Source organism: Argopecten irradians, chromosome 4 (genome assembly GCF_041381155.1).
Source record: "Argopecten irradians isolate NY chromosome 4, Ai_NY, whole genome shotgun sequence".
Lineage (NCBI taxonomy): Eukaryota > Metazoa > Mollusca > Bivalvia > Pectinida > Pectinidae > Argopecten > Argopecten irradians.
Window position 1 is genome coordinate 35,182,167 of NC_091137.1, and position 21,531 is coordinate 35,203,697.

General features: G+C 33.7%; 2 protein-coding genes across 4 annotated transcripts in view; one reads left to right on the plus strand and one right to left on the minus strand.

Moving 5' to 3' along the window:
* Positions 1 to 1,899: 1,899 nt before the first annotated feature.
* On the plus strand, positions 1,900 to 14,001 carry LOC138321458 (uncharacterized). The gene is made up of 7 exons (XM_069265165.1): positions 1,900 to 2,206; positions 5,979 to 6,348; positions 7,952 to 8,002; positions 9,350 to 9,451; positions 9,812 to 9,989; positions 11,096 to 11,190; positions 12,107 to 14,001. The coding sequence occupies exons 2-7, from the start codon at positions 6,021 to 6,023 to the stop codon at positions 13,087 to 13,089; spliced, it is 1,737 nt and encodes a 578-aa protein (XP_069121266.1). The 5' UTR covers positions 1,900 to 2,206; positions 5,979 to 6,020; the 3' UTR covers positions 13,090 to 14,001.
* Positions 14,002 to 18,061: 4,060 nt separating this feature from the next.
* LOC138321461 (uncharacterized) overlaps positions 18,062 to 21,531 on the minus strand; it is a 42,457-nt gene continuing 38,987 nt past the window's right edge. For all 3 annotated transcript variants that reach the window (XM_069265171.1, XM_069265170.1, XM_069265172.1), the window contains exons 2-3: positions 20,686 to 20,805; positions 18,062 to 20,122 (exon numbers count right to left, since the gene is read on the minus strand). In XM_069265171.1, the coding sequence (XP_069121272.1) occupies positions 19,886 to 20,122; positions 20,686 to 20,763 (315 nt within the window). In that variant the 5' untranslated portion in view covers positions 20,764 to 20,805 and the 3' untranslated portion in view covers positions 18,062 to 19,885. The remainder of the gene's footprint in view (positions 20,123 to 20,685; positions 20,806 to 21,531) is intronic.

Genomic DNA, 21,531 nt, shown 5'->3' on the forward strand with positions numbered 1-21,531 from the left:
TATATCAAACAAAATATCAAACGATTATAATTTATATAAAGGGTGGAATTGCCATCCTAATATATTCGTTTAAATCCACATAAGGTTATCTGATTGCTTGTTTAGTCATCTCAAACAACCAGTTTTATTACTATACTTGTCACTTTTACAGGATTTAGTTTGCTCAATATGGCAGAAACAGATAAATTCATGTAAAAACCGTTTCACATTGCTATAACGAAAAAAAAATGGCTTCAACCAAAACACAAAAGCCTCGTCTTCCAAACATTCAGATTGGATTAAATACTCTCTACCTTATGGAACCATACTGTAATTATGTTGCAGTGTTACTTATAATAAACATCCCATTTTTAATTAATTTCTTTCGTGTATATTTATTTACCTGTGATCAGAGGGATAGCCTAAACAAATATTCATGTACATGTAGTTAATATAGCCATAGGCACAATGTTACAACTTACCTGAATGGTTCACGCACTTCAACCATACGTTCTCCCTTCGGAGCAGGTGTAACTCCAATTGTTTATATCGCATTAAAGCATCAAAGACCATCTTATTATCTGTGTGCTGTAATTGGTATATTATACATGTATAAATTGTACATTTTCTAGCTAAAACATGATTTTGTAAATGTCTCATTTTCGACGAGAAGTTACTAAAGATTCGTAAATAATAAATTTAAAAAAACTTAAAATGTAAAATTAAACCTATCTGATATGAATCTGATTGCATTACTGGTAATCGAGTTCTTGATTTTCAGACCTAAATAGCTGTCTCTTAAATGAATTAGGGTTACTTTGTGTTTTTTATATGTTCATTTCAGATTAAGATAGATGATTCGGTCTACGTGATAATAAGAGGTGCTTCCCACATTGTAACCTGGATTAAGAATGATATATCTAATCTGGTAACAGTTTTGTTGGTTATTTATTGATGAATATTTTCATGTTCATTTCATTTATTGATAAGCAAATTAAAATTCAACTATGGAAATTAATCGATAAAACCTTTTTGTTAGACTGGTGACATTTGATATTTCAGTTATGGAAACATCAATGCTACCGTCATGAAATTTGTTATCGTAGGACTACTTTTTATACTATATTTATTTCCAATGGCAACGTTTGTTTATGTTTTTTATTGTTATTTATTTGCCTATAACTATTCCGTCTTTGCATATTACAGAGTTAGCTTCCTTGCGGGTAGGTATCGATTGTTACGTCATTATTTTGTGAGCGCAATTCAAGCATTTTCTCCGAAAAGTATGACGTTACACTCCCAAACACATGGCGTCACATTCAATACCTACCCGCAAGTACAAATAACTCTGTAATATGCAAATCCGGAAATCTTACTGAAAGAATTTCAATTTTCAAGACTTCATTCAAGGGTAATAAACTATAAGGTATCGGCAAAATTAATACTTTTTCAACTATATCAATTATATATACTGTTCTTTTGGGGTTGCTTGATTTCGCAATTTCCATCTTAAAACAAGTTCGCGGAATAAATTTTTGCGAATTTTCATATATCTTCTTATCAATGTAATTAATGTATGATAAATTCTTCTTGGCGGGGGTACACTTTCGCATTTGTGCTTTGATAGCGAAATCGCGAAAATAAATCACAAGTGCAGGATTATTTTAGTTTATTATTTAAATTGAGATATTTTGATACAATTATCTTGTTGACAAAGAGTAAATATATGAGACCCCTACACAACATGTAAATCCCCATTAAATTAAAAATTCTAGATGTTTAACATAAAAACAATTAACCCTTCACGTCATACAGCACTAATGATGCCAAAAAATATGTTAAAATTAATTTATAAAAATTACCATGAATAAATAATGATATTATCTTCAAGATTAATAAATAATTAATTACCATTTATTCTAATTATAAAATTATTACCCATGTTCATGTCCTAAAGTTATACAATCAATCGACCTTGTGTTGAAATCTAGGGTACAGTGTTTATGGTAAACAAGATGTCTGCATATGTAAAACTGCTTTGAGTTGTATGATAACGACTGCACGCTATCCATGCTGAGATGTTCTTTCCAGGAAGTATATGGTATGTCTACATCATGGTGTGTGTATATATACATCTGCTTGAGTCATAGGGTTTTCCTATATCACAGTTAGCGTTCACGTTTTCCAGATTTCAAGATTCGACGAATTGCGTGATGACCGAGAAAAGGTAAGCTTAACATCTTATGATGTTTATTGATATTGATAATATCATTGTACATGTTGCAGATAGTTGTTTATGGTACTTTTGATTATTTATATATTGTTATCAAAGTGTTCGTACGTATATGCTTAAAACTACATATATCACATAACTTATATAATGTATAAATATTATTACAGTATACGAATTGTACGTCTGTATCCGCAAGTTATTGTTAAAGTACACTTATTTAAAACTTATGTATCTATATGAATGAGAACATCTTGTATTTCATAACGTTTACCATATATATATGACTGTCATACCCATCCCTAGAATATGTTATAGCAAAACTGAAGGCATTTCAGGAAAAAAAAACCTAAGCAATCACATGCCTACAAAGCCTTCCTCTGAAGATAACAGAGAACAACGCCCAATTTCTACAGTGTACCGTTATTCGATTATTTTGATATACATTAAAGGACCAAACTACCTGTCTCATATGTTGTCGTACACTATGACACAATCACAGGTGTGGATATGACGACAGTGACTGTAACCACAGGAATATCGAGGATGCATGGTGAAAGAATAATCTCATCTGATTCTTGGATTTTCTTCTTCGTATAACCCTCTGTGTTTGCAATTTTTTCGTTTAATGCATTTCTTCAAATTATGGTCCTGACGTTTTTCCACTATCTCTCTTTTGTTCGAAGGGAGAATTGCCATGTATTGACCGTAGGTCGATGATTTTTCTCAGTCCTATTCTTCAACAAATGACCATGGCTTTTAATTGTATGAACCTATATTACATCCAGTCTTTATTCTTCTAATCCTTCGTATACAAATACATCTATTGATTGTAGCTATAAAACATTTCAAAGAATCGTTCTCTTATTGCGCCGCTGCTCCAAATATGGCTTTATCTCATATGCAAAACATATGGAGAAGTGATATAACTGTACCAAGCACCACATCATTGGTAAATTTATTACGGTACAAATATCCGTGAGCAGTTAATATGTATCATGAATAAATACACCTGTGGCATCTGTAGGTAACATGTCACCCAGGCAGAACAGGAATGAGGAAGACGTCATATGCTTCTATTTTGGCTCTTGACTTTATGGAAGTTATGTATGTCTTGAAGAAATTGGGATTCATAATGTCCATTCTGCATGAAAACGATACGAGGGTAGCTGCAACATCCTCCACACCATGTGCATGATTTACGTTCTTTGCATTTTAATCGCCCTAAATGTGCTCTATTTTATTCTTTAAAATCCTTTCCCACCATTGCGTGACTGTTCAATGCATGAAATTGCAGTATCCTATGGTTCGCTGACATAACAAAAGACAGCAAAATAGGTGCATACGTACTTCTATCTGTCAGACTGACATTTTAAACTGATGTAACCGTAAGATTGCTGTCAGAGCTGCTTAAGTGAGCAATGCGACTACAGGTGTTCAGCGTCACCTAGAGAGACGGCCTCGGTTTGTTTGTTTGTTGGTTATTTGAAGTCACGATTTAAGTTTTCATCTCTACTCGAAACTTATCTTTTCTGATTACGTTATTGGGACCGGCTACAGTAGAATCGGAAAGACTTACTTGTTGGGTCGTTGAATTTAAATGTTGCCTATACTCTTTATTTGACATGTAGCTTCAAACAAGTTCTTAATTTGTTCTTGTTTAGTGTCAAAAAAGAGATATGTAGAAATATAAGTAACACATGGAAATGTATGTAATCACTTGGAATTGGCGTACATAGGCTTTGTCTGATGTCCAAACCTAGTAAAATCTTTTTGATTTGATAAACTATTTTCAAATGAGATGATGAAATAATTACAGGGCTTGCAATATATAACTCGTAAATAAGAATGACGAAACGATTATATAATACTTGTAATCTTACGGTTACCCAAGTTTAAATGAGCGATTGAATATTACACAATATGATGACACGTTGTTATTAGCATGAAACATGTAAACAAAATAATATATTTGTCTGCTATAAGATCTTTACTTTCATTTGTGACCGATGACATTTTATGATCTAATATAACCTCAATGGTAGTTATATTGTGATAAACCACAGATGAATAAACTAATATTTAATAGACACCAAAAAGGGCGTTAAGGACTAAAAGGGCGTAAAGGATTATTAAGTCAGAAATTTAATTAATGCTTTGTTTAATCAATAAAATGTAAAAATGAAATTTTCGTTTGGAAAAATGTTCGCTTTGTTATCACTGTAATAATTTATTATCTGTATAAGCTTCAAACCACTAACGACTATTCGAAGTGTATAGAAGAAAATGAAACGATGCTATAGAAGTGTATAAAATATTAAACGACCTGTCCAAATTAGATAACAAGTTATTTACAGTCACTAACTAGAACCAGAAGAGACTCTATGAAACTATACAAGAAACAAAGTAAGACTTCAGTAACACGAGGAATCTTTAGTCGGCGAGTGGTGGATCTGTGGAACTCCTTCACAAATTCTGTAATTGAAGCCCCAAATTTAAATGTCTTTAAAATTCGCTTGAATAAGCATTGGTGTAAAGTACCCTTTAAGTTTTATCCTAGTTTTTATTCTGTGTACCCGGATAACGGTGAGTTGTCAACACAAAAAGCGCCAAAATTAGCTGATATCAGCTAACAATTGACGTCTATGAAGAGGTATCAGGTATAGATAGTATTTTGTTTTCTTTTACACCATCTACTGACATAGTGCCTTTGTCGTGAAAAAGCGAAATTTCCCAAGTTATTGTACTCTTTTAATTTTGTTTTTGGTTGCTTCTCGAATATATAACAACCAAAAAATCCAACAATATAAAAACAGACAGCAATGCCATATTTCGATTTGCTTTTGATTTTATTCCTGATTTTTTATAGATAATAGATAATGAACAAACAAACTTCAAGCACTGAAAAATCTCATTGAAAATATTATTGGCATTAGCTTGGATGTTTCAAGTTTGTGTTTGTGTCTCTAATCGGTATCAAACATGATGGTTTTTGCTATTGCTGATCAATTCTAGAACAGCTGCATATTGCAGTTACATGTATATTGTCTGTTATTTCACAGTTTTATAACATTTTTTGAGGTGACGTGATATTAAAGAAATAAATGATGGGACCTTTCAATATAACCAAGCTTTGACTAAATCAAATTTTGTTTAAAAAAAACCTATTAATATGTGGTTTTGAATACACTGTACCTCATAGCTATATTCTATAAAGTGTTTTTCTCTAATAAAGGTAAAAGTCAATTTGCTATGAAGAGACGAAGGTATGAAGGAGTATATCTACAGCACATAGATCATATATACTTTGTCCATTAACAGTTAAAATGTTTACCCGATAATGATGGTAGGGATTGGTACCAGCATCCATCTATATATTTATATCTATACTTAGTGCGACACCGTGGCAATATAGATTAAAATATCTGATAACCAAAACTAAATTAACTCGAGATTTTGGTACATGTACATTGCGTTTGGGAAAACTACATTTTTGTAATTATTAGCTTCATTTGACGGAGATTTGTTTCACATTAAGAGAACCAGTAAAAATATCTAAACCGTGATTTCCTGACGTGACTACTTGTCATAGCATTAGTATATGTATGGCATTGACATCGGTAAGTGTTTTTAAGACATATGCAATTGATAAATTTTCATTTTCACTTTTCTTCTAAGTTCAAAGTATTCTTGTTTTTTGTTGACAATAAACATAAGGCTAATCCAACAAAACAAGTGACGGTCTTCTTCTTTTTTTTCTTCGTTCTAGATCACTGCAGCCAGCAAGCAAATGACAAAATAAAAAACGGACATGGTTGAGGGCTTTCACCTTCCGGAATATGTATCAACTGTGCCTTTACGTGCACTAGGGTCGTCAACACGACAGTTTCTCGCCATTTACCTCGATCCACCATCTTGTACAGTAAATAATGACGGTATCCCTCCAGATGCGTCTGGGTTGGCAGAACTGGCGGGGTTTGACTATCAGACCATTCGATACATAGAATCCAAATCCAACAAAACTATTGAACTTTTGAATATGTGGCGGTACCGACAAAACGGAACCCTGGGTAATCTCGTGGAATATCTTTTGCAGCTCGAGAGGTTCGACTGTCTGACCGATATCTGGCAAAAACTATGTACGTAGAAGTTTCACATGTATGTTTTATTTATAATTTATTACTATATTTCACAAAAGATAATAAAAAATAATATCAAATTAGCTATCATTTCTATACTTGTAAATTAATATAATATTGTACATTTCCGCTTTTACCACATAACCAAGCCTATGTTATTAATATGCAATGTATATCTAATATCAATAACAGTGGTAAAGAAGAAAAGAGCAAAGGAGATTTTCTAATTATTATAAATATCAACGACGGTTTAAACGGTTTAAACTTAGGCTGGATAGGCTTATTGAAACCAATGTTTAAATAAAAAGGGAAAACATTTGTGAACACATACAATAAATATAAAAACGTTCTTAAGGATGTACTCTTCTGAGAAGTCAAAATTTTCGTGCATTAAACTTTTTTCTCATATACAATTTTGGAAATAGGAGTTCATAGCATAAAATAAAATAGAAGAAAAAACATATGTCTGTGAACTCGTTTTTGAGCTATTGTCACTCAAAGATACCTAGTTGACAAAATATTCGGTTTTATAGGACATTTGCCGTTTTGACAACATACATGAGAAATTAGCGCCATAATTTCTTAATGAGGTGTTTGATATGCATGAATGTTTGTAGAATTTATTTTCAAGTAGTCTTCTTTAAAAATATATCAGTTATGATTAATAAGACTCATATTTTCTCAGAATAACAACATATGCTACCCCTGTCCCTTAATTTTGAGCTCCAAAATGCACCATTTTTAACCATTTTTTAAAAATTTAAGCCTCAAGTTTATAGAAAACGTTCAGGTATTAAACTTTTGTCAATAGTTTGCATATCAATAGGGGAAGGGTTGTTCTTTCTAAATCAGGCAGAAAAATTGGGGGTCCGTGTGCTTACTTTTTGCCCCATTTAAATATTTTTTATTTTTCAATATTTTTGATTAAACGATAAAGTGCCCAAATTACCATAAAATGTAAAAATAAAGTGACAAAAGTGTATCATTTCACACATTAATGCTCAATGTTTTTAATAACCATGAACCTAGTAAAGATTTACAGCAAACAATAGTTAGATAGAGCTAAAAATGCTGGCGCATTACTGATTTAAGTGAAAACAATTTAAGTAAAAAATGGTAAAAAGTTTGGCTCTACTCGAAGCGAAAAAAGATACAATTTTAAAATGGCCGTCAAATGGACCATTTCTTAAATTCGTTATATAAAAAAATCTACTAAGAATGGAAATGTAATTTTTGACAAAAACTGGCAACATGCTACAAATATTGATAGATTGTATTTGAATATCTCATAACTTGTTTGTTCTACATTATGTATATCGAAACGAGACTTCAACGGGACTGAAACCTCAGAAGAAAACATCTTTAAATGATAACAAATATAACTGTTGAAAGATACAATTATTAGATGAGACACGAATGTTTAGTAAATAAAATGCAGAGATCATTTAAAAAATGGAAAAACAAGATGGATCAACAAGTATAATATAATGTATTACTTATGTACGTTCCATATGAATCAACAATTATATTATAACAATTTAGCTCGTCTGGCACACAGACATACAAGAAATATTTACAGGTACATTTGTTTTGTTCGTTTCAGTGACAGACGCTAACAAATGGACGCGACGCTCGCGAGCTCGAGACTCGTCATGTAAGTAAATATATAATTAATTGATGTTTAGTCAGACTCAAATACAACAACAACTGGCAGTAAATCAATAATGGATATTTTTTTTATTTCTGAAGAACATGATGATTAATGATTTATATGCAAGAATGAGTTAAAAAGTGTTGAAGAAACTGATTTATGTTAACCACAAAATATGATACGTCGCACTCATGTAGCCTCAAACATTTTTATAAGATTTGTAATTGAAGTCTGACGCAATCTTCGTTAAAATGTACATGTATTTGATAAAATGGTTATTCATTTTTCAAATATCGAGGTGTTTTTTCTCTCCAATGACTATACACAATATATAGTATTGCCATTGCTCGAAATGAACAATTCTAATGAATAGCTCTTATTACATTTTTTTGTACAACATGTCCTAGTCAGTTTTATCAAAGTTTGTTAAATTTCTTCTTCATACCAAATCATTACAGACCTTAAGGGGGAAATCTGAAATTCATTTCACATTTGTAATCACTTTCCTTTAATGAATTAAGGCAAATTACTTTTTTTGTTTTGGAATATATGTAAAACCTAGACCTAAATACATTTGAACTATCTTCCACCTGCTGTATTCATTTAAAGGAATAATCATTAACGATAACACTACAATCGCTTAACATTGGTACGATGCACTGTTTATTATTTGTTAAGTGGTATGTTAGTATCATCTGAGGTTCTAGTTGGTTTGCATATAGCCCTACCGCCACATTAGTTATTCAATAATTGTCAATATGATTTTTGTGAATTTTACGTATCAAACACAGTATGACTAGATAAGTGTCCTGGTGGATGGAAAATTTGGTAGTAAATCCCAGTGAAGAAGTTCTATATGAAGACACAGTCACACCGCAGCCTCCCTATCAGACATAAAGTGTACATTATCCATGTGCGTACATATACATAATAAATAATGAAGAATACTAGATTAAGAAATCGTTCTTTAAAGCCTCATAACCAGAATCTTGAAGGTCTGTAAAACAAAAATAGATAATTAGGGTACTTATAATTCAAAAAAAAGTTATTAACTTTCTCCTTCTTACATATCAAAAAGGTTCCAAGCTCAAAAGAAATAAATCATGAAATGTTTGTTTCTTAACATGTTATGATTTTTGCATATAATCAGATGACATTGTGGTTGTTTTTGTCTCCACCATGGGTCAAAATTGCAATAGAATTAATCAATAAAACGTATCAACTAGCATGACAAACGTCAAACTCTTAATTTAATTCGATCATTTTGTGTCGTTTTTTTGCTTTGGTCAACAAATTTTTCCTGTCCAAAAATCATATATCATCATCAGCAAAACTTTCATTTCCAATCAGGTTCATTAGAGAGTTTTCCTGCCAGTGGCAAGTCGACCGAATCCTTAGACGACATTTGTGCAACTACCGACTCCGACAGCAACTTTCTCACCGTCGACGATGGTACGTTATCGCAACGAGGCAATATTGTTGTTGATTGATTAAATATATATCAGTTTCGATACTTATTTCCCAACATGTTGTCCGAAAAGGCAAACATTTATAATTGGTAAATACGAAAATAGTCAGAATGCATCAGTGACAACTATTTTATACTAACAAACACTCAAATTCAAATAAGTTTTATGAACATTTTTGTTGCTCTTACATCCATTTATTTTATATTGGTGTGCGTTTACTTTTATAACATTCTTCAATTAAATATTTAATTTCAACTATGACACTTTGTATACATACCAAAGGAACACATTTCCCATAATATTCGGCATGGTGAACATTTTTGTCATTTGCATTTGTTCACAGTGAATGCAGGACAAATTCAGATGTATTCCGCATGTGTCTGTTGTGCTGACGGCGACCTTGACCTTGCACGTGATATTGTCCGCGAATTAGCGAAAACCGCCAAACTCTTCCTTCCTCAAGATCAACTTGTGGGCGGGGCGTATGAATTCGAGGCAACGGCGGAAGTGATAGAGGACAGGTAAATCAAGAGGACAGGACATAACTCCGAATTCAGAACAATGCGTTTATTTCTCATGAGTCTTTTGTACATTTCAAATACAATTTCACATTTAACAATAACATATGGGAAACAGGAAATACTTTAAAGGTTATCATAAAAAACCATTGCAATTTGATATGGTCACAGGCATGTAATTTCAAAATAATCGATAAAATCATAATACAAGGACTTAAAGAATACTCAACTCCTAAGATTTATTAATGTATATGAAATCAAACACAAATATGAATGGATGTGATTAAGGACCATTCCACAAAGTCTTATACATTCAAGCCATTAAATTTTATAGAGGAAATTACCACAATAATCGGAATCGATACATCTCTGGATACCCTCTGAATGACTTTGTCATGACCTTCATACTATTGTTTGCCTAAAGTCATTCTTTCTGAGGTCACTTTAGTCAAATGACAGAACTCCGAATGTAAATTGTCCTAACTAGATGTTTTTTAAAAAAAGAAGAAGTTAACATTGACTTTCGTCTTTGATTTTGATAATCTATGCTTTAACTTCTAAAGGAACATAAGAGAATGTTTCCTTGGAATACAATGTATATTGATCTGAAAATTAAGCAAAATCTTATTGTACGATCCTCACATACAGAAATAGATACACGGTCACTCGGGTATGACGGTCATACATTGTAGGATAACATCCTGACTTTGAAAAGAGATTCGTCATTACGATACTAAATAATTTACATACATCAACAATGGGTCACTGTAGCCAACATTAAAAATAGCATCAGAGACGCCATTGTGTAGTGATGGAAAGATAAAACTTGATATACTTGTAAGGCGTTTTAGAAGATGGTCTATTCATCTATGATACATGTATCAAGCTATAAAGCTCTTTACGTATTTTACTATTAGATTAAAGGTTCTTGAACACAAAGGGTGACTTTTAGAAGGGGAAGTTAACAGACTACAATTTTAGTTTACAAAACCAGGAAACTGATTGGAACCTTGTGTGTGATAAAGGTGTGCTTTAAAGAAAGGCATACACGATAATTTGTCACTGAATTGAGACTTTGATGTGTAACGTAAACATGTTTTATTGTATAGATGTGACGGACGTCTAGTAGTTTTACTCTCGAACCACTACACGAATTCGCCGGCCTGCTCCTTTGCCACACAGTTCGCCAAGACACTGGATCCAGGTATGTTTAAGAGAATCATTATTCTATTTTAATATTTAATCACAAAAGCTGATCAATATAATGTATCTATCCATCTGGGCCCAGTTGTCTAAAAGGTGATTAACGTAATCACTTGATGAGTGATTCTTTTTTCTCGTGTGCTGCAAAACAAGTGATTGTATCTTTACTCTAATTAAGAATAGGGTTTAAAACGGAATATTTCAAAATATCATACATTATGAATCATATACTTTACTGGTCAAGGTTCCAAGGGAAGTGAAACTGCTTTGTGAAGGTGTTATTGGAAATGGCAGGGTAACAAGTAACAACTGCAATGAATATGAAGTACCACCAAGATATGCATGTTCTATATAATATATTGTCAACGATAAGGTACCTGGGTGGTTATATAGATGAATAGCTTAATCACATAGGTAGTGAAATTTTCAATTTCATCGGTTGCAATCTTCTCTAAAATGAGCAAGTAGACTAAGAATGGAATGATTCAAAATATCATAACATTTTGTCAAGTTGGTAGTACAAGAAAAGATTTTATTATAATTTGAAAATTGTCAATTAAAACAAATTGACCCAGGTCGTTAATTTTAATTTTTGTGTGTAAATGTTACATCTGGTCCGTACGTAATTTGCACCTTTTTTCTTCCATTTCCCCCTTTTATTCTTTTTTCTTTCTTTTGAATTTGATCATAAAATCCAGAAAAGTACAGCTTGGCTGAATAATGCGAGTGTATCTGGCACACAGATAGGGTATTTCAGTTATAGTTTATGTGATATTTATTTTAAAAAGATATGTCATCCCAAACCGTTTCTATCTTTATGCCAACTGAATCTTATTTGTTTGTTGCTTCACATATTACAGAAACTAAAACCTAACCTAACCATGCAATCCTTAACCATACACCTTTCTAAATTCCAGATGCTCGTAGAAGAAGAATCATACCTGTTGTCACACAAGAGGGAGTGAATTTCCCGAGGATTCTACGCGGTATAAGTACAATCAAATATTACAGGTGTGAATCGATGACGTCATTCTTAACGCAGATCATTGCCTCGCTTTCATACAAATCCCCATCTGGTAATGAAAGCGAGGCTTTGAACAGGTCTTCCAAAAAAGATGGAAATGTGTCAACATTTTCCTCCAAATCTTCACTGGAGTACCAGAGACAATATTCGGTTATTTCCAAAACGCGAAGTGTGGCATCATGTGAATGCCTCAGGAAATCGTCTTCAGCTGCAGACAACCTTAATTCAAATGTTTCAGTGACCTCTGCGCTATCCAACGAATCCAGAATTACAAACAATCGGACTTCTTTGCGTTCTCAAATTGATAATGGTCTGGTCTCATCTGCAATATCACCGGGCTGTGAATCGCTATCTTGTCGATCAAAAATTCTAAACATCAACCCCGTTCTTTTGAAGATGAATGACGACAAACAGTCCCAAATACCCAGAAAGGATTCCTCTATGTACTTCCCAGCTTTGTCATCAGAAAACAAATTTGGTCAACCGAATTTCAACAATCTGTCACCACTAAGTGGAGTAATAGCGAGACGGGTCAATGCTAATCAGGGTCATCCATCTTCAAAACTAAACATTGGCATGAACCAAACTACCACTGATATCAGCATCGAAAACAATGTGACACAAAATAACGAGAAGCAAAAGTCTTCCATAATTGCCACCTTGAAACGTATTTTCATGCGTTCTCAATCAAACAAGAATAAAGCCGGTGCTTCCAAGAAGAATACGTGTTACTGCCAAGACAATGACACGACAAAATGTGTAGATACTTCATCGACGTTACCATTACCGCCAAGTAGCACAACAGATTCACAATGGATGTTAGGACCGTCACGGAATGACGGGAAAATAAGCGGGACTGACGTCATTTTTGTGTGATTTACATTTTGTAAGACACCTAGACCACACCATATTTTCTTCGTTACCATATAAAGTTTGAGAGTTCATCTACTCTTGTACGTTTCTGATCGTAACGTCAGCTTTTCTTTGAGAAAAGAGAAAGAGAAAAGGACGAAATATTAGCTTACCATCTTACAAGGACAACCTCTGCATTACTGAGTACGCTATATACGGCTAAAGTATTGCATTACATTTATTATAGTCAGATAGGCCATAGTAGTGGTTTTTTTTCGTCCGCGTTTTGGTATAGGTTTTGGGTCCCACGAGCGAAAAACAAACATTTTTTTATCTGAATAATTAAAGAAGTTTGTAACAGGAAAAGTAAATACTTCCTGCGATTTCCAAAGTTGTAAAATATGTAAGATATAAAACTCCTCCATTTAAATCTAATCAACTGCAGTGAAATAATTTGCTTATGGAGACAAATGTCCATAACATGTATCAATTTAAACACTAAAAAACTATAGTTTTTAGAGAAATCTCTTGATTTATATTCTTGTGTGTTTTCTTCCTTGCTGGCTGTTTAACTGTCAACTAACTAAGAAATTTAACTATAGCCTAAATTTTCAATGTCATTTACATTTTTCATCCTTCTTATCGAGTCCGACATATATATATCAACAGAAGGCAATATTTGTAACTAGGTGTGCTTATTTCCAGAACAGCTATAACATTCTTGAAAACATTATTTTATCTTATTTTAGACATTTACACATATCATCTTCTAGGGCAATTATCTTAGTGAAATCCGGTTTCGGGAAATTTTCCTTTTCAATCAATATTGTCGACAGAAACTTCTGAAGTATTGTTATTTCCAATTTTAAGTTGGATGGGTGATTGTACAGTCATTGGTTTCTTTAATAAAACTTTTATAAATCCATATATCTTTTTTTGTATTTGTTTGTGATTATTTTACACAATACTTCATACTTGGTGTTATATTAGCATGTGTATTTTTAGCATCACTGGCGACCAAGCCTGAGAAGGCAGCGTCAAAACTTTAAAAGAAAGAGAGGTTTGTACAATCTTTAATGATAAATCGTAAATTCTTTCGAAACCCAAATAAACAACAAAAGCTTCAATAGAAAGAGTGTTTCTTTTCAAAACTTTAACCGATAGAAATTAACGTTTTTGAAGATTCAACAAAAATAGATCTTTCCAAATTGTATTATAAAGTCAAGTTTATTTTAATTTTACAAGCATAAAAAGAGTTTGTTTTCCAGAAGCATCGTTAGATAGTTTTGTTCCCCGATTTTTCAAAACTTCTGCAGAAAGTTTCCAATCTTCAGAATGTTTTCATTTCTGATATACAGATACATCCAAATTTGTATTGTTGTGTAAAATATAGGTTCCTGTTCAATAGTTTAAAGAAAAACAAAACACAAACCTGAAATAAAAGATTGTTTGTGTCCTGATTATATTAACGTCCTATCAACAGCCAGGGTCATTTAAGGACGGCCGCTAATGAATGCGGTGTGGTGCGTGTGTGAAGTGTGTGCGTATCTTGGGAGACTGCAGTATGTTATAGCGCTATTTCATTGAAGCATGCTGCCAATATTGCAATTGTATTTAGTGTAGTGGCCGTCGATTATGTTGCTTTCGTATACTGAATACATTGCTTATTTCCAATTCATCCAGACAGGCATGGCAGAAAATGATTTTTTTTTTCACATGATGTTGTACCTACCCATTCAGATATGCTTCCCGGTACTCGTTTCGTCAGTGCGATGGATCATCACATTTCTGACCATTGAGTCCGGCTGATGAGCTCAAATTATTGGACATCTCCAAGCATGGACCCATTGTGTATGGACATCTTTTTAAAATCTTTTATTTTTCAACGATTTAAAAAAAATACATGATATTTAGACACAACATCAACAATCGCATACATATTCATACAAATCTAACTTTTTTTTTTCAAATTCAAATTTCTTAATGACATGAAAAGTTATTTTTATGCAATCTTTCATACTGAAGGATAACATATATTGTATACACTTAGAAAATAAATAAAGAAAATAACATTTTTGCTATCTCAGGCTAATAATTCTAACCATGTTTGACTCATTTCATATGAAAATTAAAAAATAATGCTCATAAATGTGTTGCCTATATAAACTATACTAAACTGGACCCCTTCCCCAGGAGGGAACTTGAGACCCCAGTGTCATATAATTCACAAATTTTGTAAAGGATCTCAAGACTTTCCATCCATGCTAGGACATACCAACATAGGGTTTTGCCAAGGCTGATGTGGCTGTTGCTGATCTATGGGTTGGAGAGAGAATTTAGCAGTTATCTGCGGCCATGGCTTGGAGTCCTACTAGGATTTACTTTCGTATATGATTGTATGGTAAATCCAACCAGCTGCAATTACCGCTTTCAACCATAAAAGATGAGTTCAAGGTAGCAAAGTGTCGCATAGTTATGACATTGCGGGACTCATTAAATGAAAGAGCCGGTGAAGCAGGTGTCCAGATAAGGACAGGAAGAAAGTGGCCAGCATCGACATCTGTAGACCAGGCTGACAGTATGGGTTGAGGTTGCAACCACGTGCAGCGGAAGGCAAAGAGTGGGGTTGCATCACTTTCAACAGTGGAAGAACGCATCAATGTCAGAGAGGCGTAGAATGGTTCAGAGCGAGGTTAGGCGGGTAGAGGAAGACAAGAGGAAGACAAAAGCTGTTGAGCTGGGAAAGCAAGGGACATGGATAAAGTTGGAATTGCCAAGCAAGAAACTATGTTGGTTGTAAGTGTGGAAGAGGGGTCAGTACATGATACCATTCCTGTTAAGAGCGGTATATGACACACTGCTGTCCCCAGCAAATCTTCACTAGTGGAGACTTATTGAGGACCCATCATGTCAGCTCTGTGGGAGCCAGGGATCGATGGCCCACATCTTGTCAGGGTGTCGGACATCGTTGACACATAGGCTTTACAGATGGCGTCACGATAAGGTGCTACGCTGGCAATCATTGTAGAGGAAGAAAGGAGAAGGAAGCGCCCAAAGCCAACACCAGGAAGTATGAAGATTTGTGTAAGGGAAGGCGAGACAGTGGAGCGGAAGTAGGCGACTACAATATCATTGCTGGATTGAGAAAATGACTGGGAGCTCAAAGTGGACCTGGATGGAAGGCTTTTTTTCCCCAATAGTAGAGACTACATATGTCCAGACAAAGTTCTAGTATCGAACCAAGTCCAGAACTATCATCGTAGTGGAGCTCACAGTACCTTGGGAGGAAACATGTGAAGATGCTCATGAAAGAAAGAACTTGAGGTATGCAATTCTACATTTGTAATAGCAGACTACAAAGAGAAAGGATGGAAGGCAAGGCTATTCGCAGTCGAGGTTGCATGCATGGGGTTCTCAGCTCAATCAGCGAACAGACTCCTAAAATTTAGGAGTACGGGGGAAGGCAATGTCATCAGCCTTGAGAATTGGTGAAGCGGCTGAGAAGCACCTTGCTGGTTATGACACCGTCGGGGCGATTTGGAATGGAAATCAAGATCCATCGAGTAGGTAATTGGCCACCCCTACTGCCCCCCAACTGGAGGATGTCGTGGTTGAGGGTTGAAACATTGAGGATAGTTGGTGACCACCCAAAGACGATGGAAACTGACAAGTGCGCACCGACGGGCAGAAAACCAGGCATGTGAACTACAGGGATGCCAGGAAAATGATTCAGCATTAGATTACTGTTAGTGTAATATATGAAAAGTATTTGATTATACCATTTCCAAAATACCATAAGATTTTTGAAGTTTTGGCCTATTTAACCCCTTTAGGTCCCGCCCCTAAGGCCCCTGGGGGTCAGTCATGGAAAACTTGTTAATAGGATTCAATGGCCATCTCATACTGATAATTCTGACACTTGATCCATTCCTATTACAAATCACCAAATAATGCTCAAAAATGTGTTTTTCCTATAAACTATAGTAAACTTAACCCCCTCCCAACGGCAAACGAAAGACCCAAGGGGCATATAATTCTCAACTGTTGTAAAGACCTTAAATTCTTTCTATCTGTGAAGAGCATTTGATTCTACCACATTTGTGAGTGGAGATTTTTGAAATTTGAGTCAATTTTGTCCCTTTTTGCCTCTCCTACAGCACCCTGTAGGTCATATGATTCACACTTTTGATTGGACTTAAACCTTTAGAAGGTTTATACAAAATTTCATTGAAATTGCTTCAGCAGTTTTGGAGAAGTCAAAAATGTTTATTGTTTAAGGACATAGATGGTGGACAAAGGGCGATAAGAACAGGTCACATGAGACTTTATATCAAATGACTTAACATAGGCATATTTAATAACTTATAGTTTACCGACAGTGGATATATAATTTCGAAGGAAAGATATTGATCAGCTTCAGAGATATCAACAGTTTTAGCTTCTGGTCATAAATTCTGTTTCCTTGGAAATGTTTTTGAATATGTTCAACTTTAACTTGTAATTGTACAAATCAAAGATTTAGATCCCATATGCATATGTCCTTGTTGTTTGGGTCTACGCGTGTCCCTGGTACAGATGTGAATATGAAGAGCGCTAGCCCAATAAGTATATATACATTTGTTTCATGCCTTTTCAGTCAATAGTCAAAACTCTTTCTTTTTCTCAAGACTTTTTCTCATGACTGTTTTGTTACTCAAGACTTTTTCTCATGACTGTTTTGTTACCTGAAACGCAATCTTAAACTTTTTACTGAGCTTATGGTGAGAAAGACTTTCGCCGAAAGAATATTGGTATTTTGGTCAATCGGGTGTTTATAATGAATTATGACGTCGACAATAAACGCATGCAAACATTCCGCCCCGGTCAACAGTCAAACTATTGACCGGTCAATGGGGGAAATTACTTCATTTACATTAATATAGAGAGTCAGGTAACAAATACATCTTACATCAGTGGGCTAGATAGATATAATATAAAACAACAGTAACTATAATAATCACGTTTTAAATATATTTTATTCAACAATAAAATAAAAACAAAGCAGTGAAAATAACTATTACATGTACAATTTAACTTCATACAAAAACGACATTTGAACTTACGAGCCCACACATTTAATTTATAACATGTTTTATAAGGTTTAAAGTCTAGACAGACCTACAGTGGATATATATCACTGCTCAAAGTATTTATGTGTCAAATTAAAACTTATATATCAATATACATGGATTGCAATGTCAGACAATAGCTGGGATTCAAATCTTAAATTTAAATCAAGATTTAGTGTCAGAGTAAGAAACAATTTAAATTAAGATTTATTCACAAATATCTCTATATTGCTCATCCTGCCAATTTATTTCTCCCAAACTGATTCAATATATGATATGATAGAAAAAGTACAAGATATTGAATCTTGGGACAAAAAAAATGTAGCAATGGCAAGAACATATAAACAATTGGTATATTGGGAAATAAGAAAATCTGTCCTTAGATTTAGGCATTGTCTCAATCAATCATCAATGAATTGTTACTGACTGTTAATAAGAGTAAACTTATAGGAGTAAATGATCAAAAAAGAAAACAAAACTTGTTAGAGACATAGGTTCAAATTCCTTGCATACCAGGTAAAATGTAAATAAAATCAAAATCTGAAACCATAGGATCATTCATACAGAAGTTTATATAATACAATGGAAATACTTAACAACTGATCATGATGAGTATGACACAAGGATGCTAATTATAAATTAACACAATACAAAATAATTGGCGAAACTTACCAATACTTGGGGGATACATGACAAAACTATTAAATATGACACTGTTTACAGAATTAATGGACAGTAAGATATTTATCGATTCATCTCATTTTCTGATGACACATTGAAAACCACACCTTTACTTAATTTTTTTAAGTTATTAATTAGCTCACATTTTCATCTGTTCTCTTATTATTATACTTTTAACAGGTTTATCATATTGTAAACCAAATCAGAGATCTTGTTTAATATGTAACTGATGCACCTAAAAAATAAACAAATAGATATATAGCATTCTACAAATACGTCTTCATGTGAAGTAAGGATGAGTTAAGATTTGATGAACGAGGAAATAATCAATTAATTATATTCCTGTTAAAATTGTGAAACCTTTGAAAATAATGACTTGTATCAGAACTGCTAAAAAGTAAATAAATATTTCAAAAGTAGATTTGAATATTTTGTACAATTATCACAGGCAATGGCATCGATCATGAGAATCTGAAAAATAATACATTCAGTTCTTTTGATCTAAATTCTGACATAACGAAACAGTCCTATAGGAAAAGACAACTAATTATCAGAAAGTTATAATGTCTGATACATGTTGATGCATACATATGACAAAAGAAGAGATTACATGTATCAACTGCCGAGAGCATAAAAATACATTGAGAATTCCTTCAATTATTTCGAAACTGAATTTGTAAGCATGCTACATATGTAGTATATCTACATGCTTAAACCTATAAAGGAGCATGGTGAGATCAAATATTCCTTTAAAGTTTAAATGCTCACTCTAACGAATAAAGGTTCAAGGCTTTCTTACTGGATCTTAATTTTGACTTTTTTCTTGTAGCCATTTGGCGAATCTGATAACCAATGCATTTTCAAACATAAGTCAAAAAAGTCACTCTACATTTATAACTTCCTCATGAATTGAAAGTGGTAAAGGCCTTTGAGAAATATGCTGATTATTTCTGTGCACTTCGGTTTGTCTTCTGGACTAAACATATATCGGTTATGTCCTTTGTTTGAATTAAAACCTTGATTCAGTTCATCTACTCCTTTACTCCGATGGACACAGGATAGTCTTTTTTACCGATAATATGGGGACTCTTTCCTTGTTGCTGTGATACAAACAGTCTTTTGAGTGGATTACAGTCCTGTTTCTCACATGAAAGTTTCCTACAGCACAAGGTGGAAGTAGACAGACCCACTACCACAACAGCAATGGCTAGCATCTTGATTCTGTTCTCTGCTCTCTTTGGCAATATTTTTGTAAGGGAGCCATTTTCCTTTAAAATGAAACAACGAATATTTATGCATTTAATTCAATGTTATATCTTTTATTGTCATTTTATCCATTGTCTAGGGTGGTGCTTTTTTTCTTATTCTGTGAAACACTTACTGTAGATTAATAACTAAGGGGCACTTACAGCGATACTGCTATTATTTAGCAAAACTTGTAACGGTAAATAGTTTGGATCCCTTTGATCTCCCACACAGCTCGGCGACGATCAGATTGCAAAACTTTTCTGATTGACCAACCAATCAGGGAATAGTATCGGTGTGAGCGTAACACTGTGATTGAAAGAAGTCTAGATCTATGCAAGGCTGTGATTAATAAGATTTTCCTCCTGAATTGCCTTCATTTTTGCTATTAAATATTCCTGAGGTGGATATTGCGCATGAAAGTAACCACTGGATAATCAAGGATGCTTATATGAGGAGATGTGCTAATTATAGTAAATATGGTAAATACAATGTAGAGTAATTATAAAGCAGCTTTTAATGTTAAAACACATGCAACTATACTCAATTCCCATTATCCCCTAAAGAAAACAATATACAAACTTACTTGGACTGGAAGAAATGGAGCAGAAGAGCGAGAAAAGGCTCGCTGAGTGCTTGCTAATGTCAATTTGAGAGCAGCCATTTTAAGCCACAGCAATGTCCCTTATACACGAGGCTATCTTGCCTGAAAAATGCAAAACATATAGATATCATCATCATTATCCTGTGTAAGTTAATAACAATTAATTTCAGAACATGTTAGTAAGTGTAGTCAGACTCACATCTACATTAATTGTTATAGACCACACCATTTGGACCAGTGACTGAGAATTTTTACAATTGTATGGTCGTAGCAGGGTGGCAAAATAACAGGCTTTAAATTAAGTTTCATTGAAATATTTCAAAACAACTTACTTATATTAAGTTGTGGGTCTATTCAGTCTTGTAAAAACAAATAATTGATGAATGCTATATGATGAGCATATACCTTATATTTACCTATCACCTTGATGGAAAAAAGATGGCATTGAGAAAGAGAGCACTTTGTTATCCAAATGATAATCAGATATTGCAATATCATTTAATATGATCAATACAAAATCTTCTCTTTTGAGTTCTGCATATGATACATGTCTTAATTTCATTTGTTCTTCGGAACGCTTCTCGAGTTTACCCATAAGCACAACATTACATATATAATTTGCATAATTTAGTCACTATATGTAAAGTCGAGGAGCGTTCCTAAGAACAAATGAACATGGCGGTGACAGTTAAAGTAAGTGAGCTACACGATGTGTAAATGGAGTTTCTACAAAGTACGGGTCATGACACCTCCAAAGGAGATTGTCGATGAACACAGTTATGGGTACTGTTTACCACCACAAGCGTAGATTTTGTGATTTTGGCTTGG